General features: G+C 39.5%; 1 protein-coding gene across 2 annotated transcripts in view; it reads left to right on the top strand.

Annotated features, from left to right (window-relative positions):
- rasa3 (RAS p21 protein activator 3) overlaps positions 1-20,359 on the top strand; it is a 56,319-nt gene extending 35,960 nt beyond the window's left edge. The window contains exons 8-24 of one of the 2 annotated variants that reach the window (XM_083993167.1): positions 1,791-1,864; positions 1,969-2,073; positions 3,070-3,226; positions 3,356-3,504; positions 3,937-4,051; positions 4,532-4,606; positions 4,770-4,893; positions 6,405-6,511; positions 7,971-8,048; positions 8,183-8,260; positions 8,409-8,482; positions 14,575-14,681; positions 15,680-15,795; positions 17,069-17,277; positions 17,381-17,484; positions 18,790-18,973; positions 20,172-20,359. In XM_083993167.1, the coding sequence (XP_083849293.1) occupies positions 1,791-1,864; positions 1,969-2,073; positions 3,070-3,226; positions 3,356-3,504; positions 3,937-4,051; positions 4,532-4,606; positions 4,770-4,893; positions 6,405-6,511; positions 7,971-8,048; positions 8,183-8,260; positions 8,409-8,482; positions 14,575-14,681; positions 15,680-15,795; positions 17,069-17,277; positions 17,381-17,484; positions 18,790-18,973; positions 20,172-20,247 (1,932 nt within the window). In that variant the 3' untranslated portion in view covers positions 20,248-20,359. Of the gene's footprint in view, positions 1-1,790; positions 1,865-1,968; positions 2,074-3,069; positions 3,505-3,936; positions 4,052-4,531; positions 4,607-4,769; positions 4,894-6,404; positions 6,512-7,970; positions 8,049-8,182; positions 8,261-8,408; positions 8,483-14,574; positions 14,682-15,679; positions 15,796-17,068; positions 17,278-17,380; positions 17,485-18,789; positions 18,974-20,171 lie in introns of both variants that reach the window. The other variant, XM_083993166.1, reaches the window with a different exon arrangement.
- The last annotated feature ends 1,573 nt before the right edge of the window (positions 20,360-21,932 follow it).

The raw sequence follows: 21,932 nt of genomic DNA, 5'->3' as shown, positions 1-21,932 counted from the left end.
AAATCAACTTACCGTTAAATTCAGATAAGTAAAACCCTGTGAAATTGTTTTCTGTATATCGAATGTTTCAGATTGAATTAGTATAAACATGTATCATTGTTTAATTAGTAAATATTAATCTGATTATATGATATTTATAGACTCCCTCTCATCCCACCACTGCTGTAACAATAGCAACAGGAAAAACACACGCACACACATTTGCAGCCTGTTTTTTTTTCTTTCTGTCATTAAATGATGTTTTTAAAAACACACCACAGTTTTATACTAATTCATATTCATTAGTTCACATGTCTAAATCGTTCTTCACACACTTGGTGCACAACACGCCTTTTCACTGTGCCCCCGTTAACCCCCTCGCGCACCAGCAGCTCCGCTCCTCGGGACATTTTTGTTGCCGTCGCTCCTCCCTCTGGCCTCCAGAAACGCAGCGGGACAAGAGTATGATTGATTCAGACGAACCACCAAAACAATCTGGCCCATTGATTTCTGTCCCGACAAGATCGTCTCATTTATTCCCGACCGCCGCATCAACAACAGGCCTGAGCGGACCCTGTGGTGCTCACACGGCTCGGCGTCCATCACATCTCTGTCATGTGGTTGTCTTCATATATATATTTATATATTATATAGACCTTTTTCTCTTCTTTCTCTCTCTCTCTCATCTTTGGACCCTGACACTTCAGCTGTTGGATTTGACTCATTGTGGCCTAATTAGAAATAGAACAACTAATGTCAACAAACTAATTAAATATTTAAAGATTTTTACCCTAATTAAACAGCTTTGGAGTATTACTTGCTTTCACAATTAATTGCGGTATTAAACGCCACAATTGATTTATCACAAAGATTCCTAAATACCGTCACTTTCCAAAAAAGATTATGTCAGAACCATCATGTGCGCCAAAGTAAAGGTAAATGCACAGATACTGGTCCAGTTACCTAATGTAACATTGAATCTGTAGGAATTTAAAAGTTTGCATGTCATTTGTAATAAAAAAAAAAAAAAGATTAAAATAAACTTAAACACTTGGTAAAGATGACAATTAATTCCCCTGGTCCTTTATTAATAGATACTTAAAATATTTTGTGTAAATAATTAGCTTTGTAATTATTTAGACGTATTTAGACTACAACATAGTGTTGGGAAAGTAATTAATGCATAATAATCGTGATAATCGTAATACCGTGATTATTTCTCTGACAATAATAGCGTTTTTCCATAATCTCTTGTTTACAGTATGACAGATAAGACTACACAAATATGCACACCGTAAAGCATATATAATAAATAATTTTACCCACCGCTCCATGGATTGCCTTCTCGCCGACTTCATTAAAAACAAATGCACATGGCCAAGCGACCAAAACAGCGAGAAAAAAAACAAAAAAAAACAATCGTTCCCCTTTAAGAAATTCTGATTTTCCACAACACAAACTGGTCGGTCTCATGTAGCCCAACTCTTCAAGTCGGGTCAATTTAAAGCTGCACTGCAGAAGAATTGTTCTTTGCTCCCTGGCTCCCCCTACAGTTGCAGAGTGTAATTCCCGTTTTCATCACTGTCGTAAATATAAATCCTAAATTAAGCTCCACTGAGTCCAATGTCTTCAGTCTGACGTAAAGTGATACATGTCCTGATGAGAGGACGTAAACCAGAGTTACATAGTGAGATCACACCAGACCAGCAGGGGGCGCTGTGTTAATGACAGGAGCCTTTCTCCCTGTTACATAATGTTGATTTAATATTAATTTAATATTGATTTAATATTTACTCCATCTCCATCAACAGGTGACGCGGCCGCTAAGTTACACCAAGCGACAGTTTGACGTTGAAGAGGAGGACGTTGATAAACTGGCGCTGAGGTGAGACACCGACTCAGGATCAGTCCTGAACTCATTCTTCTTCTTCTTTTTCTCTTGTGTTTACTTCATTATTCCCTGTGTTTTGTTTTGTTTTGTTTTTTCAGAGTGGATCTGTGGAACGCCAGCAACCTGAAGTTTGGTGACGAGTTCCTGGGCGGCGTTCGGGTTCCTCTGAGGGCCCTGGGTCAGGCCGGGGTCCACGATGCATGGTGAGAGGAAGACGACTGATTAAACTGACATTCATTTTAGTTATTTGTACTTTTTTCTTCTGTTTTTTGATGCTTTAAATGTCTACTTCACCACATTTCTGACATAAATATTTAAAGTCATCAAATACACAATCCAACAACTCCAAAACGCTCTGGTGGACAAGTTGTGAGATAATAACAGAATGTTACGAGACAGAGTTGTTTTAGAGGGAAATGCAGAGACTGCTTGATGAAAAACTGTTTCCGACTTTTTCCCGACCGTATTTCCCTCTAAAACAACTCTGTGTGGTAACGTTCTGTTATTATCTCATAGCGTGGTGAATGTGCAGGTCACAACTTGTCCACCAGAGTGTTGTGGAGGTGTTGGATTGTGTATTTGATGAGTTTGATGAGGGAAACCAAGAAATCCCATGAGCCTCCGTAGTGTAGCTCTGAGCAGCTCACGGCTCTGCTCCGCCGTTCTAAAAAAAACTTGCACCGACAATTAAAGGTAACGAACCTACTGCTAAAGCTATAGGGATTATGGCAATGGGCCAATTTGCCAAAATGTTGAACTTTCCCTTTAAGTTATTTCAATTCAATACCTAAAGTTGCTAGTTAATTCTTTTCAAAATAAGAGTAGGCTATGACACATTGTTGAAGATTCCGTCAGTGACTTTCAAAATAAATCAGTGTGTTGTTGTGTTTCCTTGTCAGGTTTAATTCATGTTGTTTGCAGTTGCACCGTCCTCTGAACGCCTCACATGTTTTTATTACAGAACTGTTTTAGGCCCAAATTATGAAATATTTGACAAAAAAAAGTCTCCAGTCAGAGTGATAGACTTTTATTTTGAAGTTTCTACCTTCAGTAGCATCAGTATGAACCATCTAATAATATAAGATAAACTCAAGTACCAGTCACAGGATGATAAATACTTTTATTTTGATACTTCTGCACATTTTTATGAATGGGATTTTCTACTAATGACGTATTTTATTCTGTATTTCCTCCCTCAGGTACTTTCTGCAGCCGCGCGAGAACGGGGGGAAGTCGGTGAAGGTGGAGGAGCTCGGCTCTCTGCGCCTGAACATCGTTTACACCGAGGACCACGTCTTCCCCTCCGAGCATTACACCCCGCTCCGAGACCTGCTGCTGTTCTCCGCCAACGTCGAGGTACGACAGGTTGGAGCCCCTACGTCTTTTTTTTCCCCCTTTCCTTTCCTCCCAGTTCCTGCAGCATCGTCGTCATCTCATCGACTCATCATCATAAATCCTAAAACCCTCTTTGTGTGTTTCTTTCAGCCCGTGTCGGCGTCCACGGCCAACATCCTGGGGGAGGTTTGTCGGGAGAAGCAGGAAGCGGCGATCCCCCTCGTGCGTCTCTTTCTCCACTACGGGAAGATCGTGCCTTTCATCAGCGCCATCGCTCACGCTGAAGTCAACCGCACGCAGTGAGTGACACCGACCGACACTGCAGCTTTATCTTTTAATACATAAGAACGAAGTGAAACACATCTTTGACATAAGCTGGATGGTTGTGGTTTGTTTTATTTTATTTTCCCCCCTCTGCTAAAGTAGTTGCAGACGTTTCACTGCGGTCGGATTTTTTGTGGAGATTAATAATTAAAGTGACTCTAGGAAGTGGGTCATTAGGTTGAATGTGAACTTTTTTATAAAGTGTATTTCCTGCTGTGATATAATTCACAGCAGGAAAAAAGAAAAGACGACTGTCAGAACAGAAAAGTCGTGTCTTTCATTGATTTTGACAGGCTCTCATTTTGAGACTCGAGCTGTGGTTTTAATTTGTGTTTCCTCCTCCTCCTCCTCCCTTCCTCCTTTCCTCTCTCTCTCTCTCCCTCCCTCCTTCCTTCTCCGTGCTGCAGGGATCCAAACACCATTTTCCGGGGAAACTCCCTGACTTCCAAGTGCATCGATGAGACCATGAAGCTGGCGGGAATGCACTATCTGCAAGTCACACTCAAACCGATCATAGATGAGGTACTGAGGCACTTTGCATGTGAATGAAATCTCTGTTTCTTTCTTTCTTTGGTAACACTTTATTTTAAGGGGTCCTTGTTCCTGTGTATCTACCTAATTAATTACAGTGTAATTACCTATGTAACCGTATGTAATAACATGTACTTACATTGTAAATACATAGTGTATTTTGGTGTACTTACAGGTCCTTGTTACACTTGTAATAAGAAATGCTTGTGCAAAGAGAGAGGCCACTTTGGCATTTCTTATTACAAGTGTAACAAGGACCTGTAAGTACACCAAAATACACTATGTATTTACAATGTAAGTACATGTTATTACATACGGTTACATAGGTAATTACACTGTAATTAATTAGGTAGATACACAGGAACAAGGACCCCTTAAAATAAAGTGTTACCCTTTCTTTCTTTCTATAAGTTTTTTTGGGGGAGAAAATAAAATTCCTACTGAACTCCTTTTTATGAATCTATTTCACAGATCTGCACAGAACACAAATCCTGTGAAATCAACCCGGACAAACTCAAGGAGTCGGAGAACCTGGACACGAACAGGGTGAGTTGGATGCTGAGTCAGATGTTTGTGTGTTGGTATGTTCATGTTTGTTTTTGCCTCTGTTATCTGACACCTCCCCCTCCTCCTCTTCCTCCTCTTCTCCCCCTCCTCCTCTTCCTCTTCCTCCCACCTCCTCCTCCTCCCTCCTCTTCCTCCTCATCAGGAAAACCTTCGTCACTACGTCGACCGCATCTTCAACGTCATCACCACCTCCGGCGTGCGCTGTCCCACCGTCATGTGTGACATCTTCTTCTCTCTGAGAGAGTCCGCTGCCACCCGTTTCCAAGGTAACGCACATCCTGATGAATGAAAAAAGACAGAGAGAGAGAGAGAGAGAGGGAGAGAGAGGAAGGGTTGTTGGTGGTGGTGGTGGTGGTGGGGAAGCAAACCACCACTGATAATAAAGAACAGGAAACAGACAATAAAGAACAAGATGTGCGAGATGTCCAAGGACGCCCGGGGATCACAGAGCGGCTTTTGTTGCTCTGCTATTTGTGTCAAAACTGAAACCACTTAAGCCTCCTACACACTTATTACTGGTCGTCTGATGCCGGGTGGAGAGTGTGTGTGTGTGTGTGTGTGTGTGTGTGCACTCGGTGTCAGATGCTGTGCTGCCTCCTGTTGGCTGACGCAGGGCGCTGCAGGCACAGCTGAGCAGCAGGATGGTGTTACACACTGCCCGTCCAAAATTTAACTAAGCTAATAGGTCAGAGTCTCCCATTGGATAATCACTGCATGGCAACAAGTTATTTTACTCTAGCTTCTCATTTTAGATATTAATCTGTTTCAGAAGGGTCAAATTATTGGCATCAAACTAATAAAAACATCCAATGAGATTGCTAAGACTATTAAAATTGGGTTAAGAACTGTGTCCAATGCATCATTAAAGGGCATCTCCAGTCATAATATCTCTCAACATACTCCCAACTGCAGCATGTTGGACGTTTATATTTGTTTTTGTTCAAGAATCTATCGTTTTTTTCAATGTTCATTTATGGGGCTCCGGACTAATTTTAAAATAAAATAACTCTCCCATCATCAATACAAGATCTTGGCGAAAAATTAATGCAACTCTGGATGGAAATAAATGTTGTGACAGTGCAGCAGCTTATCGAAACGATGCTGTAATCAAAGCTAAAGGCGGTCTAACGAAATATTAGAGCGTGTGACTTTTTTTGGGCGTGTATATATATAATATACTGTATGATAAAAAAAATGTTTTGGCTCATCCCACATGACATCACAAGACACTTTTATTTCTGCAAAAAAAACACCGACGACAGAATAAGATACAATACAATACAAAACGAGATGGCTGCTCATCTAAAAGGGGCGATCTGTAAATACATTTGAAATATGGCAATGAAATTTGTGCTGCAGCTCCTTTAGACAACATCAATTTATTATAGCTCATATCCAGTCACACACTTTTCCTAAAAAAAAACTATAATATAATATAAATTTATAAAGAAAAATATAAAGGAAGTGCATATTGGCTTCAAAAACTGACAATTTATTTGTTATTATTATTAATTATGTACAATATATGTGTCAAATAAATGTTTAAAGCCACAGGTATCCTGATAAAATGCAGCTTTTCTGATCTCTTTAGTATCTGTTTTTATCTTTCTAAAGGAAAATATTGTGCAGCTCTTTACAAAGAAGATGATAGAAAATCGCCAAATTCACTTGTCTTCTTCTAGACTGGCTTGTGTGTTTAATATCTGTGATATAAATGGGTTAAAGCAGGTTTCTTCCTCTGCTTCTGCTTAATGTTTTTGTCTTTTCTGCTCTTTAGTCGACCAAGACGTCCGATACACAGCAGTGAGCAGCTTCATCTTCCTGCGTTTCTTCGCTCCGGCCATCCTCTCCCCGAACCTGTTCCACCTGCGGCCGCATCATCCAGTGAGTCTGATTTATATACATATTAAAAAAAACAACATATTAACAAACAAGAAGCAGAAAATCTACATGAAGTTCACAGGAACTCTGTTATGTTTATCTGAAAGGACACAGCGAGCCGCCCTCAGCTCAGCATTATGGGCAAAACAACAAAGATGGCAGCAGCTGCATATGACCCCGACGCCCGATGTCCTGTGTACATACTCAGAGATAATGTGTTGAACCGGCTGCATGTACAACAAACAGAGACGAGTTTGGTTTTATTCCAGGAGCCATTAGTGTTGTGAACAGTACACACAGGAGAAGAAACGCTCAGTTTACCCTGTGTGTAAACTGATAAACGACTTGTAGCCTACACACACACACACACACACACACACACACACACACACAGGTCGCTGTTATAGAGAGTTTCCGGTACCTGGGTCCTCAAAAGCAAAAAATTATCACTAGTAGATAAAAATTATTTTCTGGTGCCATGGATTGTGATATTTAAAGATAATTTTTCACGCAAAGAAGACGACAATTTAGCGAGAAGAATTTTGATAATGTTAGGTTTTGTGTGTGCCGCTTTGTGCTCTCGACGCGAATGATTTACGTCACCACCCGCGATTGATTGAACTCTGCAACAGACATGGAGATCTCTCTGCTCCACTTCACCGCCTTTTTCCAAGGGCAGGAGGATAAAAGCATAGAAAGAGGGGAAATCGTTATAAGTCAGGGCATGTTTAAGCAATACAGTATATCATATGGCCAGGCTGTGGTATACGCTTATTATACCACATAGTTTTTATTCAACCAGAAATACATTATCCAATAAAATAGCCCCACTGTGAAAAAAATGTTAGCTCTGCATGTCGTCTTTTCCTCTGCTTTTTTTTCCAGGTGAACTGCTCAATCCACTCTACCATTGTTAACCCTCCCCGGAGGTGAAAGTTAACCTCAAATGTTTGAATTAAACTAATTTAGTCTAACGTCGTTAAAAAACAACACAGACTGTCTTTTGCTACCGACTACAACGCCATACGTGCCTGACGGGGAGTGATAGCTTACGCTGTGATAAGGCTTTAAAATAGTAGCCGTGGTATATGCTCATTATACCACGGTTAACAACCAATCAGATCACTGCATTTCATCTTTCCGTTTTATACAGAGAGTTGAATCGCTGTGGATCATGGATGTATTATATCATCATAGATCCATGCTCCATTCTCAACAGCATTTAACTGAACAATGGCTCAATAAACGATCAAACTCTAGACATGAAAAAATATCATTTAAGCCTTTAAACAACATTTGTGTGTAATCCAAGGCATAACGACTGGCGGATCAGAAAGTAATTATCTTCTATCGATTGAACACCGTTCATTTTTTACGCTCCGAAAGGTCCCATTAGTTAATCCGATCTCATAATTGTATTTTTAATTTTTTTATTTTATATCATGTCCTCTCGTGTCTCTAGGATCCGGCCACTTCACGAACTCTGACCCTCATCTCCAAAACCATCCAGACCCTGGGAAGTCTCGCAAAGTCAAAATCTGTGAGTTTCAAAGTGTTTTTTTTTTCTATTTTCATTCCTGTAATAAAACTAGACTTCCTTTGTTTTTTGTTTTAAAATCTAAACCCGTAAATTAAACCACAACCGTCTGATTTTCTCCCTTTAATTCCTTTAAGGCCAATTTCAAAGAGTCTTACATGGCTGCGTTTTACGACTACTTCAACGAGCAGAAATATGCCGACGCTGTGAAGAACGTGAGTGGTTCAGCTTCTTTTTTTCTCTCTCTCTCTTTCCTTGTAACAGTGAATGAATACATTGTTTGCACTTTGTGGATCAGTTTCTCTTTGTCTTGTATAAAGATGTATAAAATAAGACTGAGGAGATATTTTTTCATCTCCACAGTTCCTGGACCTGATCTCCACATCTGGCAAATGGGATCAGAAGAGTATTGAGACGCCGATCATGCTCAAAGAAGGGTAAGGTACCAACCTACTGTGCAAAAAAACCTACAGGAAACTAAAATATATAAAACTGTCAGTACCATATGGACGGTATTGTATTAAATTAGAGAAATTATGGAACGGTAATTTAAAGATTGGCATCAGCTCTCACCACAAAATCAGTCAGATTTTTGTTTACTGCTAATTACACCACTTGTCTTGGTTGAGCCGATTATGGACGCAGAAGTTTCCAGAATAGTTTTAGGTTTTGAGAAATATTCACTTTGTGATGGAAGATTGATAATAATTACTGTCTGTTCAGTAAATATAAAGAGCAGCTGCTTCGCTCGTGCTGCGTTCATGTACTTTTGCATAAACATTTAGCGTCTAAGTGGAAGAAACTGCTCATATTGGAGACATCATCATACTGCAGATTATATTCTGTGTTTGCCAGGATTTAAAGATATACAGTGGTTTGTACTGTGTCGCCTGACGGAAAGAAGGTTCTGGGTTCGATACCCACATGTCTGGCCCTGTGATAAACCAGTTTTCTTGTTTTCTTGTTTACTTGTTTCGAACCTTTGAACACTAACAAGAGCTGATTATGAACCAATTTTGAACCATTTTGAGATTTCTTGCTGAGTAAAATTACTGGACTTGCTTAGACAGACAGGGTTTCCTACACAAGTATGGAAAATTAAGGAATTTGGTTTTATACTGTACATCTCTAGGTCTGGAAAAGTATGGAAAATGGAAATTATTGTGCGATAAAAAGTCTTATCTGAAGTTATTTGGGTTAATTATTTTGTATGCGCGATTGCACCTAGCTACAATCTCCTGGAAATTATTTGGTGACATAATGGCATACACATTCAGAATAATGAAAACAAACGATTAATTACATGATTTTTTTTATATTATGCACATCTATTTACTCAAATATCACAAATTATTCGATTTTTTTTACATAGAAGTCTGGAAAAAGTATGGGATTTGGACATTTTAAATGTGTAGGAACCCTAGACAGATCATTTCACTTGCATTAAGTAATTTTCTTCCTTTTTTTAGCGGGTTGTTTTTGCAGTGCAGGTGTTCAGAGAAATCCCACACACTGCGTGACTTACGAATATTTTTTAATTATAGCAACTTTTCTGTCATAGGACCTTCTGAAAATTAATAAACATACAAGAAAACATATCTGATGATTTTTCTTGGGTTTTTTTCTTATATGTTTATTATTTTCCATAATTAACGTGATTGGAGGCCACTGCCTATTTAAAGATGACTTCTTCTCTCTGCTCAGTGTTTTTTGCCTATGACTGAAACGTTGCTATAAATAAAAATATTCGTGCAAGGATTCCTCTCGTCATAAACAAGTCAGGATCAGCTGATCCTAGTCCCACACAGATGTAAAAAACAGATGTGCGAAGACGCCTTTTACTTTGATACTGAGAACTGAAATATAATCCAAAATCATCGCTAACTCTCTACTCCAGCTGTTTCCACCTCCCCCCTCCCTCATATCCAGTCTCGATGCTAAACTGGAGATAATCAGAGTGAGAGTGGTATCAATCTTGTTTTAGTCAAACAGCTGCACATCTATGACACCCCCCACCCCATTTTGGCGCCCAGTTGCATTACACTGCAAAAACTCAAAAAACTTACCAAGAATATTTGTCTTATTTCTAGTCAAAACAAATCTCATTATACTTTAAAATAAGACTCATCACATAAAAAGTAGCTTATTTTTAGACACTTTTTACTTCTTTCAAGCATATTTCACTTGAAATAAGTAGAAAAATCTGATAGTAGAGTAAGTTTTTCTTCCTTATTAGTACAAGCACAAAAAACTTGCTTTCACTTGCAGCTTTTTCTACTTATTTCAAGTGAAAATTTGTTTGAAACAAGCGAAAATGATCTTTAAAAATTATTATTTTAAGTGGAAAGAGATGAGTTTTGACTAGAAATTAGACATTTTGACAAGCAATAAGACAGATATTCTTGGAAAGATTTTGAGTTTTTGCAGTGTAGAAACACACATCTCCTCTGACAACACATGGGCTGCAGTTGTTTGGACCGATATTTCAACCGTCTGAGGCTGTAAGAAAAAATACAAAAAAATAAATAAATAAAGTGGGAGCAGGGTTTCCAGGTGATAGTAGTTGTGCCAGGTCGTTGCTCACCAACCCCTTCCCCACCCTCTTCTGTTTCTGCTACCGGGCGTAGGAGTGTAAAACTCACTATAAAGAGGGTTGATGGGAAGGGGTCAAAAGGCACGAAGGGCAGGTAAGAGCTTCTCCGTATGATAATAATAATAATGATAAAGGCTTTGCCCTTGTGACCCCCCACTGCCCCCCCTCCACCCCTATTGTGTGTGTATGCACCGTAACCCCCCCTCCACTCCAAAACCAAGCCGGCCATTTTTCTCTCCCACCAGCATCGTGCACTTTTACAGATGCTGCTGCACTTTACTTTATATCTATTTATTTATAATTTGTACGTAAACGACTTTAAAATGGAGCGACCGTCTGTCGTCTCTAGGGATCCGATGATGATGATGATATAAAGTAAAGTGTCGACCTTAAAGGGATATGCCAACATTTTTTTTTCATGTCTTGCCTCACTCCCGAGTCCACGACAAGCAGATAGACAACATCCTTTCGACTGTGCGTGCAGTAACAAGGGAGATACGGACAGAGCTGGCGCACCGCTAATTAGCTTAGCTCCAGAGCTGGAAGTGCATCGGTAGTGTTCAGTGTTGTTTTCGTTAACGATGACGATGACGAAATATTTTCGTTGACGCCCCTTTTTTTCTTGACGATAACGAGACGGTGACGAGACGAACATGGCTCTCTGATGACGAAAACATGACGAGACGTGTGTGAGTTTTCGTTGACGAGACGAGAACGGACGTAAATGTTAGTGGTCGGGCTGTGATCGCCTCTACATTCCATATTATGGATTGTCATTACTCTAAGCGTCACACGATTTAGCAACGGCTCCGTCAACAACAGAACAACGCTGCTGAGACGAGCCGCGGTGCGCCGCCGCCCGGTGCTTGTATCAGAGCGGCAGAGAGCAGCAGGTAGTGATCCGCTGCTCTGGTGACCTCGGTCAGTGCGGTGCAGCCGCTCCGCGGCGCTGACGGGTGGTCAGACGTTCAAATGCACGACATTTCTGCTTATTGTGCGTGTAATCTGTCCATTAAAATCAACAAGTGTCTGCAACACTGCTGCATCCTTGTGTGGTTATGCCCACCACCTGGCATGCAGCGCACATTCTGCTCAACACACCTGCCGTCACTCCATCAGAAAAAAAACTGAATGCACTACTGTTACCACTTTATCTGTGTGTAGGCTAATGCATAATCCTTAGACCATAAAGTATTTGGCATTGGGTGGAAACATTATGTGTAAAACAATTCCTTTATTGAATTAATCTGTTGAAAGACTTTTTTTTTTTTTTTACTGAAACTGACTAAAACTAGACGAAAACCTTGTTGAGTTTTCGTCGACTAAAACTAGACTAAAACTATCACATATAGGAATGACTAAAATTGACTAAAACTAATAAGTATTTTCGTCAAAAAGACTAAGACTAAGACTAAATCTAAAATGCCTGCCAAAAACAACACTGGTAGTGTTAGCCTGCCTCCACCTAAAGTCATCAGAGAAACTCTTCAGCAACTCTAAATGGAAACCGGCGGGCTGATCTTCGTCTCAGAGCTGACAAAACTCTCCGGTAAGGCATCTTGAGCGGTCAAATGCCGCTAACGGGGCGAGATCGGTCAAAACGGAGGGTTCAAGCAAAGACGGTTTATTTTGGTTCAAGCTAGCTACATCGAGGGTAGGTTAAGTAAAAGCACAAATTCTATCGTCGTCATGGTTTTCTGTAAGTAAAGAGCAACGGGTATTTTATTTTGTGAAAGTAACCGGAAGTGCGTTGGTCACAACGGCTAGCTTGAGTAGCGCCGAATTCGCCCGAACAAAATTGTAAACAGCTGGTATTTAGACAAATTAACGACACACTGCTGATCTAAACGGCTACTTTCTCACCTAAAAATGATTGAAATGTCGATAAAGTGATATATTTACAGAGTTTAGAGCTAAAATGAAATCAGCTTCTGACTGCTGATTTTGGCTCGGGTAGGAGGCAGGCTAACGCTACCTATACACTTCCAGCGTTTGAGCTAAGCTAATTAGCGGTGCGCCAGCTCTGGCTGTATCTCCCTCGTTACTGCACGCACAGTCGAAAGGATGGTGTCTATCTGCTGGTCATGGACTCTGGAGTGAGGCAAGACACGAAAAAAAGTGGTTGGCGTATCCCTTTAAAGCCTGCTCACTTTATAGGAGGCGTCACATGAACAACAGTTGAGCTCCTCGCCCTCCCCCCTCCTCGCTCCTCGCCATGCCAGACATGCTTGGTGTGACAGTGACAGCAGGGGGTTGGTTACTGTACAAACATTTCTGGGATTTCATATCTGCCCGTTCCCTGACCTTTAATAACCACCAACCACTCAAACAACCACTCAAACAACCCTGTGACTGTGAACGCACCACCACCACCACCACCACATTAGAGTCTCCAGCTCAGCTCCAGGTGTTATGGCAGATGTGAAACCAGCACTTTCTTGGCTCTGTACTGTAATGTGAGAGGAGTTGTAGTCGTGGTTGTCGTAGTTTAGTAGACTTCCTGTGGGAGCAGCAGCAGCAGCAGCAGCAGCAGTAACGCTGGTGTTTTAAAACCCCTGGTTCCTCATGTTTCATCTGATCTATGGACCAAAGACTCTGATGTTTAGTCTCCTGTAAAGGGCCGTGATGTCGGTGGTTTTACATGTCGTACCTCACTGCCTCCGTCAAACGATTTCCAAAACCACTGGTTCCACTTATTTCATTAAGGGTGAGAGAATTTACATTAAAGGATTGGAAGCTTCTTGATGTAGATAATAATAATTAGTGTGTATTTACAGGTGCATCTCAATAAATTAGAATATCATGGAAAAGTTGTTGCTTTTTAAGATACTGAATTTTGGGTTTTCATGTAAGCCTTAATCATTACGACATGGAATATTTCAGTCTGTGTGTCATGGATCTATATCAAGTGTTAGTTTCACTTTTTGAATTGAACGACTGAAATAAATGAACTTTTCCATGATATTCTAATTTATTGAGATGCACCTGTATTCATTTATTTATTCGGCAAAGATGCTGCAGCAATCAGTTACGTATTAAATTTTCGGTTGCTGCCAGAAAATGAAACCCAGACTTTAAAAAACATGCAGATATGAAGATGAACATCGATTTCATTTAAAGGTTTTATGTGATTTTCTTTCATCATTAATTCATCTTTTTTAATATTATTTTTATTATATGAACTGCACATTTGAGTTTCCTAAAGTCCAGTTGAATTTCTTTAAAAGTCCAGAAACCAAAGATTAAAGATAATTGCTGAGCATCTTTCAGTGATTGATTAATTGAGCTCTAATGTTTTGCAGTAAAATCAATTTCAGAGGGTCAGATCCTCCTACACCACATTTTTATATACATTTAATCTCAAGTCTGATTGATGAGCTGTCTCATTGATGATTTTCATAATAGTTTGCTAAAGGAAAACAGGAACCAGTGGCTGTTTGGATCAGTCTATAATCTTATGAATGATTTGGCAATAAATTATAATTCATCACTTCTTTTTTTAAAGGAAATGGGGTAAAATATGTAAAAAACACCTTGCAGTGCCTTTACTCTGCCGACCGACCTCCTCTTTGACTCATAGACTGTGAAATCTATGAGAGCTGTACTGAAGTCTGTTTGTTTTTACAAGTACAGCAGCGATGAATTCAAGGAACTGCAAGCATGAAACTGGAATGATAAATGAAAACTGACTGCACAGGATTCCTTTAACCAGAATGAAATCTGTGGTTTACAAGTTGTTTCAGTTAAAGTCATTGATTTATTCTCTTATGCATTTACATAGTGCACATGTAAAGATATAAATAATGGATGCATTGTGCCATAGAAAGTCAAATATTGTCGAATATTAAAGCGTTTCTGTGACACATGAGCTCAGTTGTGGAGGTTTACATTGTTTTTTTTGGTTTTTTTTCTTCCTCTTTTCTATTGTTCTCTCAGATTCATGATAAAGAGAGCTCAGGGGAGGAACCGCTTTGGGATGAAGAACTTCAAAAAGAGATGGTTTCGTCTCACCAACCACGAGTTTACCTACCACAAAACAAAAGGTAAGCTGAAAGGTTTCCTCCTCATCTGATCGTTGTGCATTGTTTTGTGTTGTGTGTTTGTGTGTTTGTGTCAGGAGCAGCAGGGAGGGGAGAGACGCTGAGAGAGAATCTGCTGAATGTACATTTAGCTCGAACACTTTGTACATCCAGCACATGTGGTGAAGATTAAGCTGCTGAACAGGCGATACATTTTTTTTTTCCTTTTTCCCAACACCGCAGTGAACAAAGGGAAAGAGATGAGCTGCAGAAACTTTAAATAAACTGCAATAACAGAGGAAAAAAACAGGAAACTTTACAAATGTGAGAAATAATTGGTGATGCATGTGAGTACAAAAGAGAATTGATGGGACTGATGCATGTCGGTGAAAAGCTACAGGTTACCAATATGGTCTACATGAATCAAATCTAATTACAAACTGTAAACATGATATTATTTCCAGGTTTTCTTGAAGGAAAGTCTCATTATCTCTGATGTCCATTGCAAGTAAACTTTCATAAATCCCCTGAGACATGACAGGACTTTGTTGTTCCAGAGTTACCGCCTTTAAATTTAGTCAGTATGAAGCTAATTAAGGTGATAAATGTCTGCACCTTCAGGGTGAACTGCAAACAGGAACACATGATAGATATTTCAGCAAATTTTAAATGAGCAAAAATTGCAAAAAATAGGAAAACAAAGTGAGTAAAAATAAAAATGAGGCTTCTTCATCCATCATAAATTCTGCAAAAACAAAATAACAATGTGCAACCATATTTTTTTGCTGGTGCAGCACTGAGTACACTATTTATCTATTTTATTTCACATAGATGTGGCTGTATGTTAGTTTGTGTGTGTTAATGCTGTTCTATCTTACTGTTATCCTTTTATTTTATTATTGTTCTACGGCTGAGCCCTTTTTAACCATACAGTGCAATATAATTACATTGTGTATGTGTTCTTTATTTTGGTATAAACAATGACCATAGAGAGTAACCTTGAACCTTGAGCCTTGATATTTTCCCAAGTCTGATGTGTTTCCTCTTCGCTCCAGGTGAGGGCGCTCTGTGCAGCATTCCCATAGAGAACATCCTGGCTGTGGAGCGGCTGGAGGAAGAGTCTTTCAAGATGAAAAATGTAAGTTGCCCACTCTCCAGGCAGCTTCCCACAAACTCTTTGGTTTTGGTTTTGAACATTTTGCCTCAGATCTCTGCTGCAAATATTTTACATTCCTCCCTCTTCTAACCATGACAAAAAGATCAGACCACATAACTCCAATCCTCCGCAACCTTCGCTGGCTACCTGTTGTCTTCAGAATTCGATTTAAAATACTCCGTCTGGTCTACAAAGCACTTAATGGTCTCGCTCCACAGTATCTATCAGACCTGTTATCAGCTCACAATAGTGTAGAGATCTCCTCCATGTGCCCAGAGCCTTTACCAAATCAGGTGACATGGCCTTCAGCATCTACATCTATGCACCTAAAGAGTGGAATAGTGATAGTCTACCACATGATCTCAGAAATGCTCCGACGCTGTGCTGCTCCTTCAAAGCCAAACTTAAGACTTTTCTGTTTAGCTGTGCATTTCCTTAAAGGGATAGTTCACCCAAAATTCAAATTTCACCCATTATCTACTCACCCTCATGTCAACTAAGAGCTGTGAGAAGTTTCAGAGTCCTCCGTACCTTCTCTGAGTTACGGGGGGGTCTGTGCAGCAGTATTTGTCCATATAATGGTTGTGATTGGATACCAACTTTCTTCATCCAAAAAGACACACCAAAAAACATCCAAATGCCTCCATACTGCTCGTGTGCAATGTCCCTCTTGTATTGAAGCCCCAACATGAGAAATTGTTCTGAAAAAAATTAAATAAGTCTATATTTTAAGCTTGTTTGTAGCAGAAGCTCCCAATGTCTCGGTTCACTGCTCTTTCTGTGTCGGAACAATTTCTCATGTCGGGGCTTCAATACAAGAGGGACATTACAGACGAGCAGTATGGAGGTATTTGGATCTTTTTTGGTGTGTCTTTTTGGACAAAGAAAGTTGGTATCCATTCACAACCATTATATGGACAAATACTGCTGCGCAGACCCCTCCTCCCCGTAACTCAGAGAAGGAACGGAGAACTCTGAAACTTCTCACAGCTCTTAGTCAACATGAGGATGAGTAGATAATTAAGAGTGAAATTTGAATTTTGGGTGAACTATCCCTTTAAATGTCTTTGTGTGTATGAACTTATGTGTATCTTAGTATCTATTGCTGTTTACTTTTAATATGTTGTCCTATATGTAAAGCACTCTGAACTGCTTCTGCATGATATGGTGCTATATGCATAAATTTGATTTGAATTGAATTGAATTCTTCTCCTTCTCCTTCTCCTTCTCCTTCTCCTCCTCCTCCCTCCTCCAGATGTTCCAGGTGATCCAGCCGGAGCGGGCGCTCTACATCCAGGCCAACAACTGCGTGGAGGCGCGCGACTGGATCGACATCCTGACCAAAGTCAGCCAATGCAACCGCAAACGCCTGAGCACCTACCACCCGTCAGCCTACCTCAACGGCCACTGGCTCTGCTGCAAGATGTCGGCGGACGCGGCCCCCGGCTGCACGCCCTGCACCGGGTACGAGCCGCTCGAAGCCGTTTGATCTTTTTATTTCCTTTTTTTTTGTTTTCCACGCTCTCTCTCTCTCTTATTTATTTCCCCGTGTTCCCTCTGTTTGCAGCGGCCTGCCAGCAAACATCCAGCTGGACGTGGACGGAGACAGAGAGACGGAGAGGATTTACTCCCTGTTCAGCACATACATGACCAAACTGATCAAGATGCAAGGTCAGACCCCAGCAAGGGTTTTTTTGTTGTTGTTTTTCTCCACAATATCTTTATTTGAGTTTTAGGCAGCAAAAAGAAATACAGTCTTTGACATTCCTGCAACATGTCATACAACATAGGTTAGCTGCCTTATTATGATGAAAACATCACATACAACAAAACAATAGAGACACCAAACAACATGCTTCTCCTGTTATTTAAACAGATGATAGAGAGAAAAATTTAAATTAAAAATCAACCTGCAGTGGGTCTAACAACTACATACAAGTGTAGTTATGTGTTATCTGGGCTTTGATTTAATTTTATATGAATATTTTTTTCTTAATTTTCCTAAAATTCACACATTTTCTTTTTCATTCGGAGCTAGAACTTCTCAAAAATAAAAATCAAATAAAACCTCACCACACATATGTTCCAGATGTTTTTTGTTTTTTTTGCAAATGTTTAAATGTTTCTACTTGTTCACTGACTCATAAAGTAGAGTATAGTGGAGTCTTATTAAGTGATATAATGAAAGATTACGGATATTTGAGAAAAATTTCATTTCATTTGATCGTCTGTTAAATCTGAGTCCTTAATCAATGAAGGGCCTCCATATAGTATATTCTATGCTGTTTAGCCTTTAGTATGTAAGTTATTCTTTCTGATGGTAGACTTGATAACATCTGTCTTAACCATTGAGTGGTTCTTGGTTTATGAGTCTTTTTCTATAATAATGCAATTACATTTTTTTTTTGTTTATTTCAAACCAGACCACAGCAACCAGACAAAACAAACAACAGACACCAACATACCAATACAGCAACAGCACAGCTAGAAAACAACAACACCTGGCCTGAAAAGGGGATGGAAGAAGCATAGCTTTTAAATTTCCATCCCCCGTTTACATACATATAGACACATAAAGACACATGACAACAAATAAATACGTAAAAAACAAACAAAAAACAAAACAAAAATAAAACATTGCTTACTCCCTCAACAGTCCTCTCTACATTTGTCCTATATTTATTTATTTAACCACCCCCATCTCCCCTACTGTACAAATCAAACATCTGTTGTTTAAATTTAGGCTTTGACTATTTCTAATGTTTTCAGCCAAACCATTCCACAGTATTACTCCACAAACTGAGACACACATAGATTCAAGGGTTGTTCTTGTGAGCTGCTGTGCTGTGCCAAACAATCTTTTCAATTATGACTCTTACCTCTTCCCAGAACAGGTGACAAGAGTGTTTTTACATGTTTGTGAAGAGGCTGGTGTGTTATTTGTCTTGATTCTCACTCTGCCCCCCCCCCCTGCAGAGGCCTGTGGCAGTAAGTCTGTGTACGACGGGCCTGAACAGGAGGAGTACTCCAGCTTCGTCATCGACGACCCGCAGGAGACCTACAAAACCCTGAAGCAGATCGTCTCAGCTGTGCAGACGCTGGAGCAGCAGCACACCAAGTACAAGCGGGACAAGTTCAAGAAGACAAAGATAGGCAGCCAGTATGTGGTTTTATTGTTGATCACTGCTTGTAACTACAGTTATTATGTAGTTTTAGATTATGTTTCTTTGTTTTTTTGCACCATAAAAATCAAGGACAATTACAAAAACAGAAATGAAACAGGAATAGTAAGTGTGGCAGAGGTTAAAAACCCTGTATATGGGCTTATACAAAATACCACCCCGAAAAATACACAAAGATTCAAAAACAATTCAGCAACAACAACAACAAAAAGAAAGAAATAGAAATACAAGTGCCTTATTATAACAAAAAGAGTCTAAATAAGATTATGAGTATGTATAAGTGTAAAATGATTGTGTATGAGTGGATGAGCATGTATAGATTCACCTGGAGGATGATGCAATGATAACTATACTAGGAAAAGAAACTATATTATATATAATGGGAAAAATTAAGAAACACTTTTGTTTTATTCCATAAACTACTGACAACATCCCAAATTTGAAACAGAAATATTGTTATTTATTTGCAGAAAATGGCAATTGGTCAAAATAACAAAGAAGTTCCAGTGTTTTCAGACCTTGAATAATAATAATGATGCAAAGAAAACAAGTTAATCATCATTTTTAAACAACACAACACTAATTTTATAATTTAGGAAGAGTTCAGAAATCAACAGTGGTGGAATAACCTCTATTTTTAAACGCAGCAGTGGTTTTTATAATGTTCATTAAATATGATTTGGTTCATGTGTTCACCTCATCAGTTCCTCATTAGGTACAGTGAGCTGTGCTTGTGTTGGAGTTAAAGACGCAGGAATCGAACGGCTGCTAAACATGTAGAGAAGCTGATTCATTAAGAACAATTTTTGCGGCGGTCTCTTAATTTTTTCCTATATATACGTACATATGGTGCAATGGAGGCTGAGAGCTGTGCGCCTCTAGTTAAACTCTGAGCGACCAGCAGGTGGAGCAGTGGCACAGTTCACACAATCGCCTGGTATTAATTTAACATGTGCAAAGTGTGTTGGAGATTAAAAGCTGCATTTTTATCATTTCAAACAACTCCAAACTGAAACTGGGACTGAACTGTTTCCTGTATTTTCCCCTCAGTCAGTTTTTTGGGACCTGCTTTGTTCATCAAACAATAATAATCTTGACTTCCCTCCAACTCCAGTGTTGTATTTCTCTTCTGGTGCCAACAAATAAACACAATATCTCTTCCTTTGTTTCCCACAGGGAGCATCCGATTGGAGACAAGAGCTTTCAGTGCTACATCCGCCAGCAGTCGGAGAGCTCCACCTACTCCATCTAGCCGCGGCGCTGTGTGTCGACTGTTTCCATGATGCCCAGAACCAGCATAATATTTTTTTTCTTATACTGCAAAAAAATCCATCTCAACGACGCTCCGGATGGGAGCGCTGGGTTTTAAATCTTTCCCTCTTGTTTCCGGTGCAGCCAATCCATGCTCGAAGGAATAATTCTTCCTTTGTTAAGACATTTCTGGCTGATTTGGAAACTGATATACTATACTTTTTTTTTTTTTTTAGTTTTAAGGCTCGCTGCCAGATGCAACGAGCTGTGCAGATGGACTTTTTTGCAGTGTCTCAAGGTGCATCGCTCCAGATTTTTTTGGAGAAAACAGACCTCAGATCGGCGAGAAATGGAAACAGAGGAACAGTCGTGGAAAGGAAAGAGGGATGATGAAGATAATCACACCATAAACATCTTATTTGAGCCTCCTCCTCCTCCTCTTCCTCCTCCTCCTCCTTTCTGCGATGTGACGGAGAGAACAAACGTTTTTCACTGGACAGTTTTTTTTGACAGTGACCAACACGCACTTTAATCATCTCCAAATCTATGGATGAACAAGCCTCGCAGCACACTTTTCAAAAAACAAAAACAACAAAAAAAAAACCTTATTGTATTTGATTTGCATTTGGTTATTGATGTTTGATTTTTTTTTTTTTTGCATTTGGTTATTTTTAAAGCTTGTTGAAATGTTCCATTGTATTTCACATCTGAAAGACCAAACTCTTGAAGGAAACAAGGACTGTAATTTTATTTTATTTTATTTTCTCTCTCCCCCTCCTCCTTGCTTGAGTGGCGTCGTCCTCATGTACCTGTTTTTATTTTATTTTATTTCATTTTTTTTTAAAGTTTTGTCCCGAACCTCCTCAGGAAGGCTGTGAAGGTCGAGGGAACACAAGAAGAAGGGATTGTCAAGAAGACCAAGCAAGCACGGCCCAGAGCAGCTTGATATCGGCTATAAAAACTCACTTTATGGACAGTTTGATCCCTCGTTTTTTTTTTAAAATCTCCAGTAAGAAGAGAACAGATCAGATGTACGAGTTCAGTTCATGGTTTTCAAGCCTTGTTGTCGTTGTTGTCGTCGTTATTGTTGTGGTTTTAAATCAGTACAGTACCTCTGGGTTAAAGGAATAGTTTGGTTTTGGATAGTTTTTCTGTTGTGTTTCGTTGCTTACACTGAGTTTACGTTACGTCAGACAAACCCATGGATGCCTTTATGTGTATGTTTGTATGCAGGTTTGAAGAGTTGGCTGAGTTTATGGATGTCAAAATAGAGAAATAGAGAAAAACACTGGATGGCTGATTAGAAATAAAATAGAAATCATGTTTCTGTATCATATCAGGGTAACTTTGTCCCAATCGGCTCTATATGCACAGCTCCACTACTTCCTGAACTTAAACAAGCTTCTTTATTTCCTGTCTTACATTATTGTACAAACTGATTAATCCAGCTTCAATTCAATTTTATTTACAGTTTTAAGCACATTTCATGTACAGGGCAAACTCAGTGTGCTTTACAATAGTTAAACAATTATAATACAATGCAATAATAGTGCAAACAATTAAAGAAGTGCAAATTTAAAACAAGACAAAACAAAACAAAATCAAAACAGTATCTCATACACACACATCTAGCTTGGGGGGACACATTAGACACACACACACCTGCCTGTTTTATGATCAATATGA

The sequence above is a fragment of the Trachurus trachurus genome (genome assembly GCF_905171665.1).
Source record: "Trachurus trachurus genome assembly, chromosome: 3".
Lineage (NCBI taxonomy): Eukaryota > Metazoa > Chordata > Actinopteri > Carangiformes > Carangidae > Trachurus > Trachurus trachurus.
This window is presented reverse-complemented; position numbering and strand designations above follow the sequence as displayed.